At 44.7% G+C, this 18,222-nt stretch overlaps 1 protein-coding gene across 5 annotated transcripts in view; it reads right to left on the minus strand.

Annotated features, from left to right (window-relative positions):
• Positions 1-3,614: 3,614 nt before the first annotated feature.
• The window catches only part of ST3GAL5 (ST3 beta-galactoside alpha-2,3-sialyltransferase 5), a 120,137-nt gene continuing 105,529 nt past the window's right edge, over positions 3,615-18,222 (minus strand). For 4 of the 5 annotated variants that reach the window (XM_077280226.1, XM_077280227.1, XM_077280228.1 and 1 more), the window contains exons 5-7: positions 13,031-13,217; positions 10,058-10,216; positions 6,655-9,155 (exon numbers count right to left, since the gene is read on the minus strand). In XM_077280226.1, the coding sequence (XP_077136341.1) occupies positions 8,868-9,155; positions 10,058-10,216; positions 13,031-13,217 (634 nt within the window). In that variant the 3' untranslated portion in view covers positions 6,655-8,867. Of the gene's footprint in view, positions 9,156-10,057; positions 10,217-13,030; positions 13,218-18,222 lie in introns of all 5 variants that reach the window. The other variant, XM_077280224.1, reaches the window with a different exon arrangement.

Genomic DNA, 18,222 nt, shown 5'->3' on the forward strand with positions numbered 1-18,222 from the left:
CCGATTCATACCCTGGTTCAGATGCTCCACAAGAGACTCAGCAGTTGTAGAAGGAGAAGCTCAAATTGTTTATCTATGACGCTAAGCTGTGTCGGAGAAATATTGACCAACACACGCACGAGGTGGTCTGACAAGTGGTAGTCCCGAGACAAGATGTGCCAATGGTTTTTGAAGCGTACCGCTATGAAGCAGGACACTTCGGATGGCAGAAGTTGGAAGTCCTACTTTGTGGGCGGTTCTATTGGATTAGCATGAGAAGAGCCATTGAAAAGTGGTGCTGAGAGTGTGGCCCATGCAACCTGCGCAGAAAGGACCATGACAGCCAGAGGGAACCTCTACTGTCCATAGTCACCAAGCAGCCACTTGAATTGGTTGCTTTGGATCATGTGAAGCTAACCCCAAGCCGGCCAGGCTATGTCTATGCTTTGACCATAGTGGATCATTACTCCAGATTCCTGATAGTCGTGCTTGTTAAGGACCAGACAGCGAAGACGGCAGCCAAGGCATTCCAACAACACTTTTGTCGACTATATGGTTACCCTGAAAAGGTACTCACTGACCAAGGCCCAGCCCAGCCGTTGAAGCAGAAGTATTCCAGGAGTTCTGTCACCTGTACAGATGTAAAAAGATCAGGACAACACCGTACCATCCACAGACAAATGGTATGTGTGAGAGGATGAATCAGGTGGTAATCGACTTACTGAAGACTTTGCCATTGGAAGAGAGAAACTTATGGCCAGAGAAGTTGCCGGACTTGGTAGATATGTATACAATGGTAGATATGATAGATATGTGTACAATCATATCCCGGTGAATTCCACCGACTGCACTCCAGCTTACCTAATGAGAGGAAGACCTAGCAAATTACCTGTTGACTTTGATATGGGAGTCCTAACACCAGAAACAACCTCACCAGATGCAGATTGGGATACTGAGCTACAGCAGAAATACCAAGTACAAGAATGTGTGGAAAGAAATTTGTCCCTGGCAAGACAGAGACAAGACAGAAACTATAATCAACGTGCCCCTGCAATTCCCTTGTCACCAGGTGAGCAAGTTCTAAAGCGGAAAAGAAGGATGTACAAACTTGATGACCAGTGGGAAGCAGAACCATATACCATTCTACCCTCAAACTTTGATAACTCTAAAGTGTGTCTCATAAGCAAAGATGGAGGAAAAACCTCGACTGCGGTATCAAGGAATCATCTTAAAGTGTGCCCTGACTAACTGAGAGACAAGGAGAAAGACCCAGGTACTTCTCAACCCCCAGAAGAAGAAGAAAAGAAAATCCATACCGTTCTTGGAGATTTTCCCCAGTCATGGACTCAGGTAAATCAAGCAATAGTGGTGCCTGTTTTGACTTTTCCCCAGTTGGAAATACCAGAAGGAGATGTGACTCAAAGCCATCCTGAAGCAGAAGAGACTCTACACCAGCGGGCTCAAGCAGCAGATGTCACAGCAGCATCGGAGCCAGAGAATCCACCTCCTGTTGTCGGTGAATCTGCCATGCCCACAGTGATCAGAAGTACTCTTAGTAGATCAAGTACACCTGTGCTACCTAGAATCCCCAGTAGCATAGCCATCAGAGAGTGCATAACACCAGTGATAGCAAGCCTAGTGAATCTGGTCAGATCACCCTCAGTGCCTGTGCTGCGTAGATCTACCCGTAGCACCAGAGGTCAGATCCCAGCCCGTTACAGGGACTAAAAATGTAAAATGTCAATAATTGGTGTTACATGTTTAAAAATGTTTGCTAATGCTTACTGAAAATTTTAGATGGACAATAGGGTAATGGACGGTGAATTGCCCAAAAACTTTACTGTAAATAGTTGGCACCTTCAAGGTGCACATTTTGGTTCTACCCACATTGCCAGCCAGGGTAGGGCCTTGTTCGCTCCCTAAGACAGAAGAAAAACCATCTGGCGTGGCTGAAAACCAGGTCTTGATGATATGCCTTGTTGCCCACCCAAGACCTACATTGGGGGTTTATGACGGGTCCCCCGCATCATTACTATGGTTTATGAACAAGGACACCCTGGTATAAGACCAGTCGTACTTATATAAATTTTGTTATATAACGTTTAAAGCCAAAGTGCCTCCCGTAAGGGAAGAAAAAGTTTGTACCTGTTTAAAACTGTTGAAATGTTTCAAAAACCTTTGCACATTTCCTGACCTGTGTTGTTTGTGTGACTTGTCCACATTACACCTGAGGTACAGCAACATCTAGAGGCCGGAGTCACCGTGGATAGAGACCCCAAGGAAACGGCTCCAGTTGCCTACAGTGCAGGTACTGTCCCAGGACAGGAGAGAAAGAGGACCTTGTCAGGAAGCCACAGGCCGCAAGTGACTAATATTCAGTGCATAGTGGAAGGCTCCCAATCTGACCTGGCAAAGGGGGTTCAATTCATTTCCAGGAAGCCTGGACTCCACCGTCACCTGTTGCCGGTACCCTGGACTGAGACTGTCTACCAACAGTAAACCAGGTAAAGAGACTGCAGCCCTGTGCCCTCCGTGTATTTCCGGCACAATACCATCCTTGCCCAAACACACCAGGAGCCCTGGAGACCCAGTTTCACCTTTGGGAAGCGATACCATCTTTGCTGCAGTACTATCACCCCCAGAGGCCCCCTTTAAGCAGCGTCGGTCACCCCTGACTGAGTACCACAGGTGGCGTCACGAACATTTCCTATTTCTACAAACTTTATTCAAATCCCTTTTAAGACCATCCCTTTTACTTGGGCGCCCAGGGCCACGGACCGGGTCGCCGCCACCGTGACCACCCCCTTAATAACGACCGGACGCCATACCGAGTAATCCACGGCCCTGGCGGGCATCCCATTATCTATCTATCTTCTATCTATCTATCTATCTATCTATCTATCTATCTATCTATCTATCTATCTATTATCTATCTACCTATTATCTATCATCTATGTATCTATTATCTATCTTTTATCGATCTATCATCTATCTATCTATCTATCTATCTATCTATCTATCTATCTATCTATCTAGTAAAAAAGGAACAGCACAATAGTTCACAGCAGGTGCCAGGCGTCCAGGCAAACAGTCTAATACTTGCCAAACTAAACAGAAGAAAAAAATGAAGGCAGCACTCCAATTGTTTCAGGTGGAAAAAAGTGAAAAAACTTTATTCTGCCCAGGATGAGTGGGGCAGAATAAAGTTTTTTCACTTTTTTCCACCTGCAACAATTGGAGTGCTGCCTTCATTTTTTTCTCCTATCTATCTATCTATCTATCTATCTATCTATCTATCTATCTATCTATCTATCTATCTATCTATCTATCTATCTATTCTATCTATCTATTCTATCTTCTATCTATTCCCAGCGTTCTGGCTGTGAATTTACTGTAGTTGGCTGAGGTAATTTCCAGGGTCCTTTGAGATCCATCCGTCCGTTTTTTTCTTGCACCCATTGACTTGCATTGACGAGTCTCGTCCAATATACGCAGCATGTTGCAGTGCCTCATTTAATAACATTGGTCGGAGTGCACTGCGATTTTTTATCTCATCGCACTCATCCGATTTGTACACTTGTGTGAGCGAACCCTAAAAGTCATACATGGATTAAAAGCAAAAACTTAATACACAATTTATTTTTTAAGTGATTTATTTCGATTGGAGGGAATGGAGGGATCAACATCTTTCCAACCAAATTCCCCAAAAATATATATATCTCTGAATTCAAAAGACTCACCTCCGAAACATGATCAGACAACAACAATGAATAAATACATTGAAGACTGAACACTCCGACCTCTTCTTGGCCGCACAACCACAGAAAACCTTCACTGTGTTCCGCAAATCATTTAAGCGACAAACCAAATAAATTATTCAAAAAAAAAAAAACTAAAAAAAAAAATAAGCTTCACATGGTAATGGTAAGAAAATCAGTCCAAACCTAAAATTCCTGAGTGTTTAGGCACAAAAGCCACCTATATGAACCCAGACAATAAAAGGCGACGAGGTACAAGAGGGGCGAGAAAAATTGCATGTAAATTTCACTAATTTTAATTATGCCATTTAGCAATATTGTTCAAGCCCAATCTTTACCTACAAGTTCTGATGCCTCAACCACTTGAACACCAGATTTCAAGATGGTGGCAAGTGACTGCCCATTATTTCAATAGCCAAGTCAGCCCCCTTCCCTGTCTATATATCAGCAGTCACAAAAAAGGGGGCTGGCTTACCTATTAAAATGGACAAAAAGAGTGGAGGCGCCCAGATTAGAGCTTCAACTTCTACTCTGTGTCTGTTCTTTCACTGTTCCAGGACCTCCGGTGGACACAGGCAGGAGAGGCCCCTGTGCAAGATTAAATGGACCCTTTACCGTCCAGTAGCTTACACCTGCTTTGGATGTAGAAGTGGCCCCTATACATCTTGGACCCCTGTTTCATGCACAAGTTGCACCAGTGATATCTCTGCCCCTGGCCAGGACCCTTCTCATGCTAGTTAGGTTACTGGTTTAACTCATACATTTCTATGAGGCTGCCTAGTTTTGGTCAGGAGACCTACGTCCCAGTCCATGAATCGTGCTCCGTATTCAGACTGTGAAAATGGATGGGTTAATGTAAGGTCCTGTGCACATTGCCGTTATAGGGATCTCTGTAGGACAGTTCTGTAACATGGCGCCTCTAGCTTGTCTCGGCTACAATTGATGAAAATCGATACTCGGCCCCATCCGTCGGCCTCGTCAGTAACCGGTGGCGGTTGGATCAGAGCCTTGAGAACTGCTTTTTACCTGATGGCATCCATTGCTCTTCTTTTGATTACCCAGCCTGGCGGGACATCATCTTCGAAGGCATGATGAACATATAATGTAGCGCCTCACGGCTAATCAAAAGAGAAGTCGTGGATATCGTCAGGTAAGTGGTGGTTCTCAGGGCTCTGGTCCAACGGCCACAGATTACTGATGGGTGCAGCATATTGATTCTTAACAACTCTACTTTCTTTGATAGAAACACCATATGGCGTCACTTGTTCCATCTCTGCCGCCATATGGTTCCACGCAACCACCATTTTTCTCTGACCACAATTCCCCTTGAAGCTAGCCAAAGACACTCCAAATGCTTCATCAATGGATGGATAGTCCAGGTTCATAAACTTCAGTTAGTCGAGGACCAGGATTCATCACAAACTGGAAAGTTTTATTGCATTTATCTTAAAAGTGGACGTACTCCCCTGAACATCGTTTCATCCTAGTCCCCAAATTTTGTGCTTATTCATACATCAATAATTCGGTCTGAGCGCTGTTTTTTTGTTTTCCTGGTACAAAGCTCCAATTCCCTTGCACGGTCATAGAGATGCATAGAAAATAAATTGGCTACAAGCAGCTTCCACATGAAGGAACTTAAAGCAGTGTCCTGAGACTAATTTATGACCATTTCTTGGAATCGGTCTTCAATATTCGATGGGTGAAGGGTGAAGGTCCAGCTCTTGGACCCAACGATCAGATAATTGAGGGGATCGTGCCCAACTCATTGGGCATTTTTATGTGCCATGATCTCTTCAAAGAGTTGATCAACATGGCTACCAGGAGATGGGCCTCCACCAAATCAGATAAATGATGATCTACACCTGGAAACGTTCCTCAACCATTTTATGTCCCATGACATACTATTTGTCATGTAGCCTGTTCCACGCAAAACAGTTGTGTTATACAACCGGCAGAGCCAACTCCGATCACTGCTGATGTCTTTTGAAATTTTTGCGACCCCCACTCTCCTTCCGATCATGGAGAGCCGATGGTTCGCCATCGCCTCCATACTTTGGTGCTCCTGAGAAGCCCAGCCATGGGCTGTGCTTCATAGAAAATCAAGATTTTAACTATATACTGAAAAATCAAAGTCTTGCAATATGAAGTAAAAATGTTCAAAGTTTCAAGTCCACTAGGGAAGTCTAAAAAATATAAAGCGCAAATAAAAAATGTATATATTTCAAAATATTAAGTTTGAATCACTCCCTTTCCCACCTTAAGGCTATGTGCACACGTCAGGATTTCTAGCAGAAATTTTCCTGACAAAAACCGGACATTTCTGCTAGAAATCCGCATGCGGTTTTTTTTTGCATTTTTTGACGCGTTTTTGACGTGTTTTTTCATGCGTTTTTTCCAAATGCATAGAATTGCGGGAAAACGCGGAAAATCCGCAAAATGAATGAACATGCTGCTTTTTTTACCGCGATGCGTTTTTTTCGCGGAAAAAAACGCACCATGTGCACAAAACATGCAGAATGCATTCTAAATGACAGAATGCATAATGCATGCGTTTTTAATGAGTTTTTATAGTGTTTTTATCGCGAAAAAATGTGAAAAAATCTGAACGTGTGCACATACCCTAAAACTAAATGACCAAAACACTGTAAAAAAATAAATATACAGTGTATAATATCGCTACATCCATAGAAGTCCGATCTCGAAATATAAAATAATTTAAGCCTAAAATGAAAACACTTCTTCCAAAAAATGCAATACAAAATATCATGTGTACCCCAAAATGGTACCAATAAAAACTACAGCTTGGTACGCAAAGAACAAGCCCGCGCCCGGCTCCATACACGGAAAAATAAATTAGTTCAGAGTCTCGGAAAATGGCGACAAAAAACACTTTTTTTTTTAAAGTTCTGATTTTTTTAAGATACTAAAATAATAGTAATAAAAAACATACAAGTTTGGTATCTCCATAATGGCACTGACCTGGAGAGTCATGTTGCAGGGTCATATTTACTGCAGAATGAATGCCGTGAAAACAAGCCCCCATAAAAATAAACAGAATTACATTTTTTCTCTATTTTACCGTACTTTTATTCCCCTTTTTCCAGTACATCGTATGATAAAGTGAACAGTGTCGCTCAAAAATACAACTCGTCCCGCAAAAAAACAAGTCCTTGTATTGGGAAAAAAAAAATTATGTTTCTTGCAAGAAGAGGAGGGAAAAACGAAAGCGCAAAGATAAAAATTGGCATCACTAAATACTTACAGTATATTGATTGCTGAATGCAATAATTAGTCTGTTGAAATCGCCCCTAGAGGAGGCTGAGAGTAGCCAAAATGTTGACATTTACCTTTATGTTAAAGGGAACTTGTCAGCAAATTTTTGCTATGTAATTTTAGACCAGCATAATGTAAGGGCACAGAGAGTGATACTTATTAGGCTGTGTGCTGTAGTTTAAATACAATCAGTGTTTTATCAGCAAAAGATTATCACTGCAGGACTAATTGTCCTGTGCCAGGCAGTCCAGCTAATCTGTGTAACCCCACCCCCTCCATTGATTGGACAGTATACTCAGGAAGCTGCCAATCAGGGGTGTGGGCGAGGTTATACACAGCTCAGTATTTATAGCACTGCTATATCTACAGCAGAGAAAACAGTGATTCTATCAAAACTGCAGAAAGCTGCCCAGTAAGTGATACATCGCTGGAATCAGGCTCTCTGACCCTACATCATGCTGCTCTTAGATTAAGTATAAAAAAATGTGTTGACAGATTCCCTTTAAAGCAGAGGATTTGGAGCTATGTGTTAGAAAAATGGAGCTCTGACTTTGAGCAAAGTGTTCTTCTCCCCTCCAGGGGTCAGGGTACGTTGCTTGTGCAATATTTCTCTTTTATGCTGTCGCTACATATAATTTCCCGCTTTCTCTGGAAGTTTAAAGGCAGCGACCAGAGCTTAATACTGGTATAAAATAATACAGAGAATCTCCCATTGCCTGCAATGGATCGAAGGCGACAATAAATATACAGTATTGTCAATTCTTACATTAAAAAAATTCTGCCCTGTACAGAAACTGCCGACTGAGGAAATACAACAATTTCCTACCTAAAATCCTCCCAAAATCGCAGGAATTTTTTTTCCATTATTCCCATTTCTAGAAAATCTGTCTGACTACAAATATGGCTTTCATTACCGCTTCCTAAAAAGTTGTCACCCCGCTTTCTGCCCGGTAAAGCAACAATATGGGATAGAAAATGGATCCTACAGAAATTTGGGGTGAAGACCCCCTCGTTACCACTGTGACTGGCCATAATGGTCGTCACCCAGCCTTCTAAAAACAGATATAATGCCTTACTAATATTTTAGAAGATTTTTTTGATTATAAAGACCTAAATTTTGTAGCAAGATGGGCGGGTGTGGAGGATTTTGGGGGGGATGTCCTGAGTTATGGCATTAAGGGGGTTGTAAAGGATTAGAAAAAACATGGCTGCTTTCTTCCAGGAACAGTGTTACTCCTGTCATTGGTTGTTTTTGGGATTGCAGCTCGGCTAGACTCGAGTGAATAGAGCAGATCTGCAATACCACATGTGACCTGTGGACAGGGGTGGCGCTGCATCTGGAATAAAATGGCATTTGTATCTAATCCTGGATGACCCCCTTTGGTCGCACATGTAGGAGGCACATACTGTGCCAATATGGAGCCCCGTCATCCTCCGCAGTGGTTCTGTGATATCTACAATGCCCCTGAAAATGAAAGCAGCAGACGGCATCCAGGAGTGAGCGCTATAAATAAAGCTTCAACAGTGTGAGGAAGGAGGGGTATATTAAAGGACAGGTCCGCCATCTTGGATCTCCTTAAAGGGAGTTATAGCTGCCATGTGACCAGAACACAGCATGATCCAGATAGTCTCCAATATTCCGAATTGATCTCACCGCTTATGGGTTAAGTCGGAATTAAGGCAAGGCAATAAAATATTTGAAATTGCTGTTTTGATTGTTGGCGGAGGTCTGCAGTGCGGCAGCTGATCACTCCGGGGGTCTTCAACCTTGGTACAGCGTCAATAGCCGCAATATACACAATACTCCACAGGAGGCAGGACGGCTTTCTCTCACCACATGTAAAAGCCCCCAAATATCTACGCAGCAGTGGGGACACCCTGAGTCTGATGGGAGGTGCAGAATTCACAATGGAGTCCTCCACTTAAGTCTTTCACCACGCCTTCCCGCACCAAGGACTTCAGCAGCTTCCTCTCCTTGCTGACGTCGTGCATGGGCTGACGGTTCATCACGTTCATGCACATGTTGTCAAAGTAATGTAAGGGTGTGTCCGGCTGACTCATGTCGTAGCCGAAGCCGGCGATGCTCACTTCATCACACAAATGGGTGGCCATGACCATGGCTATGGCTCCAATGGTGGGGACGTTCTACAAGGAAAACAAGAGCAAAGTTACAAACGTTGGAGCCGTTCATTTCTCCATCACAATCCATAAGTTTTGTTCAGGTTGGTCAGACTACAGAAGGACAGAGACCATTAATTGCCCCATACTTGGCTGAGCGTGCATGTGTCATCAATATTTTTCCCTCGAACCACCTCTTTTGTGTCCACCATCGTAGCTTCATTCATTTTATTAACAGTGCTCAAGACAGCAATTATTTCCCCCAACCCTCCCCATACATATGTACTCTGACTCAACCGAGCGTGCACGTGTTCCTAAAAGGGGAGACTGGAGAAATGCACAGACACATCTGACGGCTAACTACAATTGGATTCAACATGACCGATCGTCATCCCTTTTTACTCCTAACGTTTACCATTAAGAAAAAGTCATGATGCCTACATGGCTAGTCCCATCTAAATGATTCCGCTCAGTCAAATGTGTATGCCCAGCATTAGATTGTAAGCCACCATTGGTCTTCACCTCCCACTATGAAAAAAATAACTGATATGTCCACCATATAGTCCCCGCATCAGTGTAGTCTGGTGCCAAATGGTGGGCATTGCTCTCAGTCCGTGACTATGCAGCACGAGGACTGTAGTCGTCACCCGTGAGGTATAGGGGTCAGGCCACCAGCTTTTGGGACAGCTGCATGACAACCATAGAAATAACGATAGAACTTGTCTTTTTACTGGTGTTAACATAACACAAGTTTCTTGTAAAGACCCCCACGCTTATGTCAACAGGAGGCCGAGCAGCTGAAAAACTAGCATCACCACGGCCTGAGAAGTGGGCAGCCTCCCCATCGCTTCAAGGATAATTGATGCCAAGGCTTTCGAGAAGCCACTCATTATAGTCTATGACTTCCTCCACTTCGTCAGTCAGTATACCTTGTCCCAGCCCCACCACTTCTGCCGAGGGGGAAGAAATTGCAGGATATCCATGGCTGTCTCTTTGACTATGAGTGGATTCAGGATCCGGATCTGGTGAGGTTTCAGAGGTAGTTTTTCCGTGACGCTCTTCCAGAAAAATAACCTGTTCCAGGTAGACTGCAAAGAAGAGCAAAGTACGATATTAATCAGGTACCAAGTTCATCGATCCTCATCTATCCCAGCAGAAGCGGTCACATCCTACTCCTGCTGGTGAAAAAGAGAGACCCCAGCGGCTTTCATACATGGAGCTTCTCCTGCTTCAATCCCTGAGACTACAGACCAATGCACTAAGCGATCCGCTGGGTATATGACTGGAGAACGCATATCTTGGGAGAGCAGTTCATGGGTGCGGACCTGGGAAACTACTGTGTGGGGATAGAGGTGCCCTGTTATCCTGCTACTATCCTTCCATGTGAGGTTAGGTGGTTGGGAGATGTCTTAATGGGAAACAATGCTAAGCAAAGGTGGGAAAGGTGGGAAACAAAGCTAGACGAGGGTGGGTGAGGTGGGAAACAATGTTAAGAAGAGGTGGGCCAGGTGGGAAACAATGCTAGGAAGCTGTGGGCCAGGTGGAAAACAATGTTAATCTTGGAAAGGCCAGAGAGAAACAATGTTAGGGGAAGATGGGTGAAGTGGGAAACAATGTTAAGAAGAGGTGGCCCAGGTGGGAAACAATGTTAGAAAGAGGCGGGCCAGGAGGGAAACAATGTTAGGAAGAGGTGGGCCAGGTGGGAAACAATGTTAGGAAGAGGCGGGCCAGGAGGGAAACAATGTTAGGAAGAGGTGGGCCAGGTGGGAAACAATGTTAGTGCAGCGCCCCAGAGTCCTGGTCGTTGCAGTACTGTGGCTCCGCCACTAAGGGGAGCTATGGTACGTCTGATGGCACTGAAGGAGTTCACCTGACCAGGTATCACAGACACCAATACATTTCACAGCCGGGCCTCCAGGGGGAGCTAAGGGTTCTATTCATTAGGCCACTCCTCACATACTGGTAAAACTGGGGGTCAGGCAGGAAGTTAGAGAGAAAGCTGACTGGGTTGGAACCAGGCAATACCTTGTGGCAGAGGGTGTTGTGGGGAAAGATTCGGTAGGGCCCCTGTCGGGGGTGGGATCCTGACAGAGGCCTGGCAACTTGAGAGAACGTCACGGGACCGTGCCTGCTCAGCATAGCGGCGGTGCCCAAGGAAGGATTAGAAGCGAGATAGATTGTGCTGAGTGAGAAACGAGATCAAAGCAACAAGGAGGATACCAGTAGGAGTCGTGCTGTGAGACCGAGGCAACATCCTACTGAGGCGCACAACCGGCGGCCGGAACGCCGAGGAAGTATTCATAAATCTAGCTTCAAGCAATACTTCAAACCAACGGCAGGACAGTCAGTCATAGGCGGGCTGTCTCACCTAAATCACCTACGAAGACATAGGGGGCAACTTGTGGAGAGGGGCGACTCTAGGGTCCCGGAAGAGCTCTGAGCCTACCCGTCATACGGGTGCCGTCCTAACCGTAACATCAGGGAGGGACGGAAGATTAGCAGAACATCATCTAATCGAGTTGTGAGGGAACTTAAGAAACAGACACAACAGTTGTGGGGACTTTCCGTAAGCACAGCAGGGAAGGACCACAACACATAGCGCTAGCAGGAAGGCACAGATTTCCACCTGCAAAGAGAACTCTGGAGGTGCCATCGGACCGGCCGGACTTGCGCAGCCTGGTTAACCGTATTCCGGATTGAGGACCCAGAGATCTTCAGTAAAGAGGTAAAGAGACTGCAACCTGGAGTCCTCATTATTTACTGCGACCGGCATATCACAACTACACCATTATCCTCCACTCTTTCTCCGGACATCCCCCTGACAGGCAGGGCCACGGACCGGGCCTAGCCACCGTGACAACCCCAGAGCAGAGACTCAGAGGCCCGGTACCGGGTACCCCTCGGCCCTGTGGCAGTGGGGGCGCTCCATTAGGAAGAGGCGGGCCAGGAGGGAAACAATGTTAGGAAGAGGCGGGCCAGGAGGGAAACAATGTTAGGAAGAGGCGGGCCAGGTGGGAAACAATGTTAGGAAGAGGCGGGCCAGGAGGGAAACAATGTTAAGAAGAGGTGGCCCAGGTGGGAAACAATGTTAGGAAGAGGCGGGCCAGGAGGGAAACAATGTTAGGAAGAGGTGGGCCAGGTGGGAAACAATGTTAGGAAGAGGCGGGCCAGGAGGGAAACAATGTTAGGAAGAGGCGGGCCAGGAGGGAAACAATGTTAGGAAGAGGCGGGCCAGGAGGGAAACAATGTTAGGAAGAGGTGGCCCAGGTGGGAAACAATGTTAGGAAGAGGCGGGCCACGAGGGAAACAATGTTAGGAAGAGGTGGGCCAGGTGGGAAACAATGTTAGGAAGAGGCGGGCCAGGAGGGAAACAATGTTAGGAAGAGGTGGGCCAGGAGGGAAACAATGTTAGCAAGAGGTGGGCCAGGTGGGAAACAATGTTAATCACAGAAAGGCCAGGTGGGCTGGGTGGAAAACTGTAGTGGGAGGAGGCCACGTACTATAATTGACAGCCGAGGAGGGGTGGTGGATGAGCGGTAATCACTCAGAAGGTGGATATGACTATAGGGGTGGAGGGGAAGCTACTCTGACTACCAATAATGATTTATCAGATTAGTTCAATGTTGGTCGAACCTGCTGAAGTTAGCATGACCAGCCTACCATCTAATGTGTATGGGACCTCCACGCTGGCAGCAGCTTACTTCCTTCTCTAGATTCAGAATATGTGAGCCTTCAGCAGAAACGAGTGTGCATACGTATGGGAGGTCAGGAGTGATTGATAGAAGACCTTCCTGTACACTATCTGCACTCCAATAGTAATCACATTGAAGGGCCGCAGCCTGGGAGCAGCACTTAGTAGCACTACATACAGCTCATCGGTCAGTAAAGCTTTACACACTCACCAGAGTCTCATTCTTCAGAATAGCCTGAAGCCACAAGAAATCCACATGTTTGAAGAGGACGGTGACAAATAGACTATTTCTGCCATACTCCTGCTCTGATACTGGCGCCCCCTCTGGATACGTCATCCTTATAGTGGTCTTGCTCCCCGCATCTTGCTCAAAGCCATGAACTGGAGCATTGTTCAATCTGCAGGGAACACAATGGAATCATCACATGAGGAATATCTAATTCACTTACTCAATACTTAGCACTTGTGTTTTTTCCATGGATGTCCTCCAGACATGACTTGTCAGGGTTCCATCAGGCCTGGATTGGAAAACATAGGTCTAATTCATTATTACTTCCTACTTGCTGTCAGCAATCATTAATCATTTGGATTTCCTAAGACTATTCCAGAAATGACCGGCTGACAGCAGTTATCTTCCCAACTCCCAACTTTCTTGTGCAAGGATCTTCTTAAGTCACCTATCGCGCACAATCGAATCAGTCACCATCCATATGAACATCTACACTTTATCAGAATTGAATAGTGGACCATCAGCATGAATTACTTGGTGACGGTGACACCTCTCCAGAATCTTCCAGGATTTCTTTTGAATATTAAATGCCCCTGGAGCCCCAAGCTCAACGCTATAGGAACACTGATTACACTACCAGGACATGAGAAAAAGAGGAAACAGTCAACATATTCCTGAGGAGGTTAGTGTTCAAAAACCCTCAAGTGACTGGAAAAAAATCCAACACAAGATCTGGAGGCAGCAGGTAAGGTGCATACTAAATGCTAAAGGTCTCCATAAACGGACTCCAAGACATCACCTTAACAGAGTATGGAGGCGGCTCCTTTTGTGCTTTCGGTTCAGCAATGGAGAGATGAAACAAAAGTGAAACATTTCACACCTTTGGATCAGGGTTATGTCTGGAGAAGGAAGAATGAAGCATGTGCTGAAAAGAACACCCCAACTACAGTAAAGCATGGTGGTGGCTCGGTGATGCATACAGTGAAACATGGAGTAGGCTTGAATATTCACGCAATGAAGCATGGAGGAGGCTCAGTGATGCCTACAGTTAAGCATGGAGAAGGTTCGGTGATGCCTAGCATGGAGGAGGCTTGATGATGCCTACAGTGAAGCATGGAGGAGGCTCTGATGTCTACAGTGAAGCATGGTGATGCTTGGTGATGTCTACAGTGAAGCATGGCAGGAGTTCTGTGATGCCTACAGTGATGCACGGCAGGGCCTCAATAATGCCTACAGTGAAACCTGGAGGAGGCTCGGTGATGCATACAGTGAAGCAAGGAGGAGGATCGACAATGCCTACAGTGAAGCATGTAGAATTCTTGGGGATGCCTACAGTGAAGAATGGAGTAGGCTCATTGATGCCTGCAGTGAAGCATGGAGGAGGCTCAGTGATGCCTACATTGAATCATGGAGGAGGCTCAGTGATGCCTACATTGATTCATGGAGGAGGCTCGGTGATGCCTACAGTGAAGCATGGTGATGCTTGATGATGTCTACAGTGAAGCATGGTGGGGGCTCAGTGATGTCTACAGTGAGGCATGGAGCAGGCTCGGTGATGCCTACACTAAGGCATGGTGATGCTTTGTGATGTCTACAGTGAAGCATGGCGGGGGTTTGATGTTGCTTATAGTCAATCATGGTGGAGGATTGGTGATGTCTAGAGTGAAGCATGGTGGGGCCATGGTGATGGTCTGGGACTGCTTTGCTTCCTCTGTCTCTGAAAAGTTGCAAAGTATAGATTAAGTATTTGGAAATACTAGAAGAAAATATGTCTTCAATGAGGAAACTAAAACTTGGGCTTATTTGACCATGCAGCAATTCAATGATCCCTGCCATACCTCAGCGTCCACCAAGGATTGGTTTTGGCAGTAGTCCTTGTAAATGGCTGTCACAGTTGCGTGCCTTGAACGTTGAACCCCATAAAAAATCCGTGGTTTGATGTGAAGAAAGCTCCTGTATCCAAATCCAACAACTTTAGTGATCTGGAGGCCACTGTCCATGAGGAATGGACAAATGTTCCTCAAGAACGTGGCGAGACGCGGTTTATATCAGGTTCTAACAGCCAGAGGGGCTTTCCTAAGTTCTAAAGGCACTGGTCATGAAGGGTTGAATAATTCTGAGACTAAAGGCGTTTTGTGTAGAATTTAGAGAAGCCACTTGTTATATTAGTTGTGTTCAACTATTTTCATTGTTCCGGTTTTATTGGTTTATTGCAAACAGTGGAAAGTTTGTAAATTTTGCTAATAAACCGAATCTGCAATGTGGGGATTTTTATTGCAACTGTATCCATCTACAGTGGAATGTAAAAGTTTGGGCACCCCTGGTCAAAATTACTGTTAATGTGAACAGTTAAGCAAGGTGAAGACTAAATGACTTTGAGGGGCCTATATGAAGAAAATACCCCAAAGTGACACCATTCTAAAAACTGCACCCCTCAAGGTGTTCAAAACCACATTCAAGAAGTTTATTAACCCTTCAGGTGCTTCACAGGAATTTTGAGAATTCAAATGTAGAAGATGAACAATTAACTTTTTGTCACAAAAATTTTACTTTAGACCCAATTTTTTTTTATTTTTGCAAGCTTAACAGGAGTAAATGGACTCCAAAATTGTTTGTGCAATTTCTCCAGAGAAGCAGAGTTAGGCTGGGATCACACATGCGCGATATACGGCCGAGTCTCGCAGGTGAAATCCCTCCTCTGACGCCGGCACTTGGGAGCGGAGCATGCAGCCGCACAGCAACACATGGAGCTGCACGCTCCGCTCCCAAGTGCTGGCGCCAGAGAAGGGATTTCACCTGCGAGACTCAACCGTATCTTGCGTATGTGTGGTCCCGGTCTTACTCTTGACTCTGTTCAGCAGGGTCCTTTTTTCAGAGGTGCATAAAACCGTGCACGACGGCACTTTCATGCTCGCTTAAAAAGATGGACACTGACGGATCACAGGTCAGACAGCGTCTACAGTGCCTCCACCTGCCTCATTAGGGCTCATACTCACTTGCGAGAAACTCAGGTGAGTCTCATACGTCAATATCCGACACTGCACCTGGCAGTCAGGAGCAGAGTGTGCGGCCGCATAGCACTACATGAAGCTGAACGCTCCGCTCCTGATTGGCGGGTGCAGTGCCGGGTATTGACGTGCGAGACTCATCCAAGTTTCTCGCAAGTGAGTATGAGCCCTTATAGGGAATCTTCTGCCAGAGCTTCCGTTTGAATCACGTATTTCAGAAACTTACATATAAACTCCGGTGTAAGTGCTCAGTGCAGAGCACAGGATAAGTGTGCGCCGAGCCTTACTGCGATCTTTGGGAGGCAGAATGAAAAAATCAACAGCATGTGAAGAATTGGTTTTATTTTTTACGCCGTTTCTCCTGCGGTATAACTGATTAGGCGACTTTATTCTTCTGGTTGGGGCGATTCCAGAGATACCAGATTTATACCGGGTTTTTATGTTTGGCTGCTGTCACACACTAAAAGAAGCTTTTATTTTAAAAAATAAATAAAATTTTGGATGGCCATATTTTGACAGCTATAACTTTTCCATATTTAGGACGACAAAGTCATGTGATGGCTTATGTTTTGCGGGCCAAATTTACGCTTCTATTGGTAACATTTTCAAGATCATAACATTTTTGGATCGCTTTGTATTCTGATTTTTGGGAGGTAGAATAAACAAAAAACAGCAATTCAGGATTTTTTTTTATGACCTTCCGTGTGTGGTAAAATTGATAAGGCAGCTTTATTCTTTGGGTCAGTTCGATTACAACGATATCACATTTATATAGTTTTTGTTTTTATGTTTTGCCACTTTTCCACAATAAAAACTATTTTTAAGAAAAAATAATTATTTTTACATCACTTTATTCTGAGAGCTATAACTTTTTTATTTTTCGGCTGATGGAGCTGTATCGTGGCCTGTTTTTGTGGGACAAGATGGCGTATTCAGCAATACCAGTTTTATTTACATTTGTTTTTTTATTCGCGTTTTATTACTTTTTGTTCGCCGGTATGATGATAAAGCATTGTTTTTTGCCTCTTTTTTTGTTTACGGTGTTCACTAAAGAGGTTAACTAGTGGGACAGTTTTATAGGTTGGGTCATTATTGTTTTTTTCATAATAATATTTATTTATGGGTACAGTATAGACCGTATATATTTTTAATTATTATTTTGTTGTTTTTTAAAAAAATATTTTTAGAACTTTTTTTTTTTACTTTTTTACTTAGTCCCACTATGAGACTTTCACTTTCTGCAGTGTGATCACAGTTATAAGGTATAGCGGTGCAGGAGCATTGCTGTACCTTATAGCCTGTCAGCGCTGCAGACACAAGTAAGGTAGATCATGCACTGCGCATGATCTAACTAACTTGCTAGTGCCTGGTGACCTGGATGTCATCATGACGACATCTAGTCACCATGGCAACGATCGGGTCTCCAATCAAAGGTCAGAGAGGCTTTTTTCCCTCTGCCTGCTCGCTAAATGCTGCGATCGCAGCATGTAGGGGCGTTAAGTGCCAGGAGCGGTGTGTCAAATCAGTTAACACCCGGCGGCGATCGCGCACGCACAGTCTCTGTGAGCGCAAAATCACCTAGACGTAACCATACATCCAAGGTCAGAAAGCACCTGGACGTATGGATAAGTCTAAGGTCGGAAAGGGGTTAAAATGTAAAAGATGAAAATATATAAATATTTTTGCCTAAAATGCAAAGCAAATGTGTCATCTTAAACTTTAGGCCTTTTGGAGATCATCTCATCTTCAACTTACTAAACTGTTCACAATAACATTAATTTTGACCAGGGGTGCCCAAACTTTTACATGCCACTGTATTGATCTCATATTTAAGGTTCATTCAGTCCGACATCAGACCACTAATTCGGAGACTGTCCACAGCTCTCCCGACTTGAGCAAGACAGTACCATAGAAATACATGAAGCTGTCACTCTCGGATCTGGAGACCCTTCGCCAGTCCGTGCATTAGTGGTCCAGTCTCAGATTGATGTAAATGTTCATTAAAATAGAGAAATTGCCCTTAAAGGGAACCTGTCATGTAAAATAAGGCTATTAACCTGCAGATATGTGGTTAATCTGGAAGTTAACAACGTTTTGACACCGTTTGGTGCCGACACTGAGAGCCCCTCTGCCAGGAGGAAATTAACTTTATTCCCCCCGGCAGCG

The sequence above is a fragment of the Ranitomeya variabilis genome, chromosome 1 (genome assembly GCF_051348905.1).
Source record: "Ranitomeya variabilis isolate aRanVar5 chromosome 1, aRanVar5.hap1, whole genome shotgun sequence".
NCBI classification, from domain to species: domain Eukaryota; kingdom Metazoa; phylum Chordata; class Amphibia; order Anura; family Dendrobatidae; genus Ranitomeya; species Ranitomeya variabilis.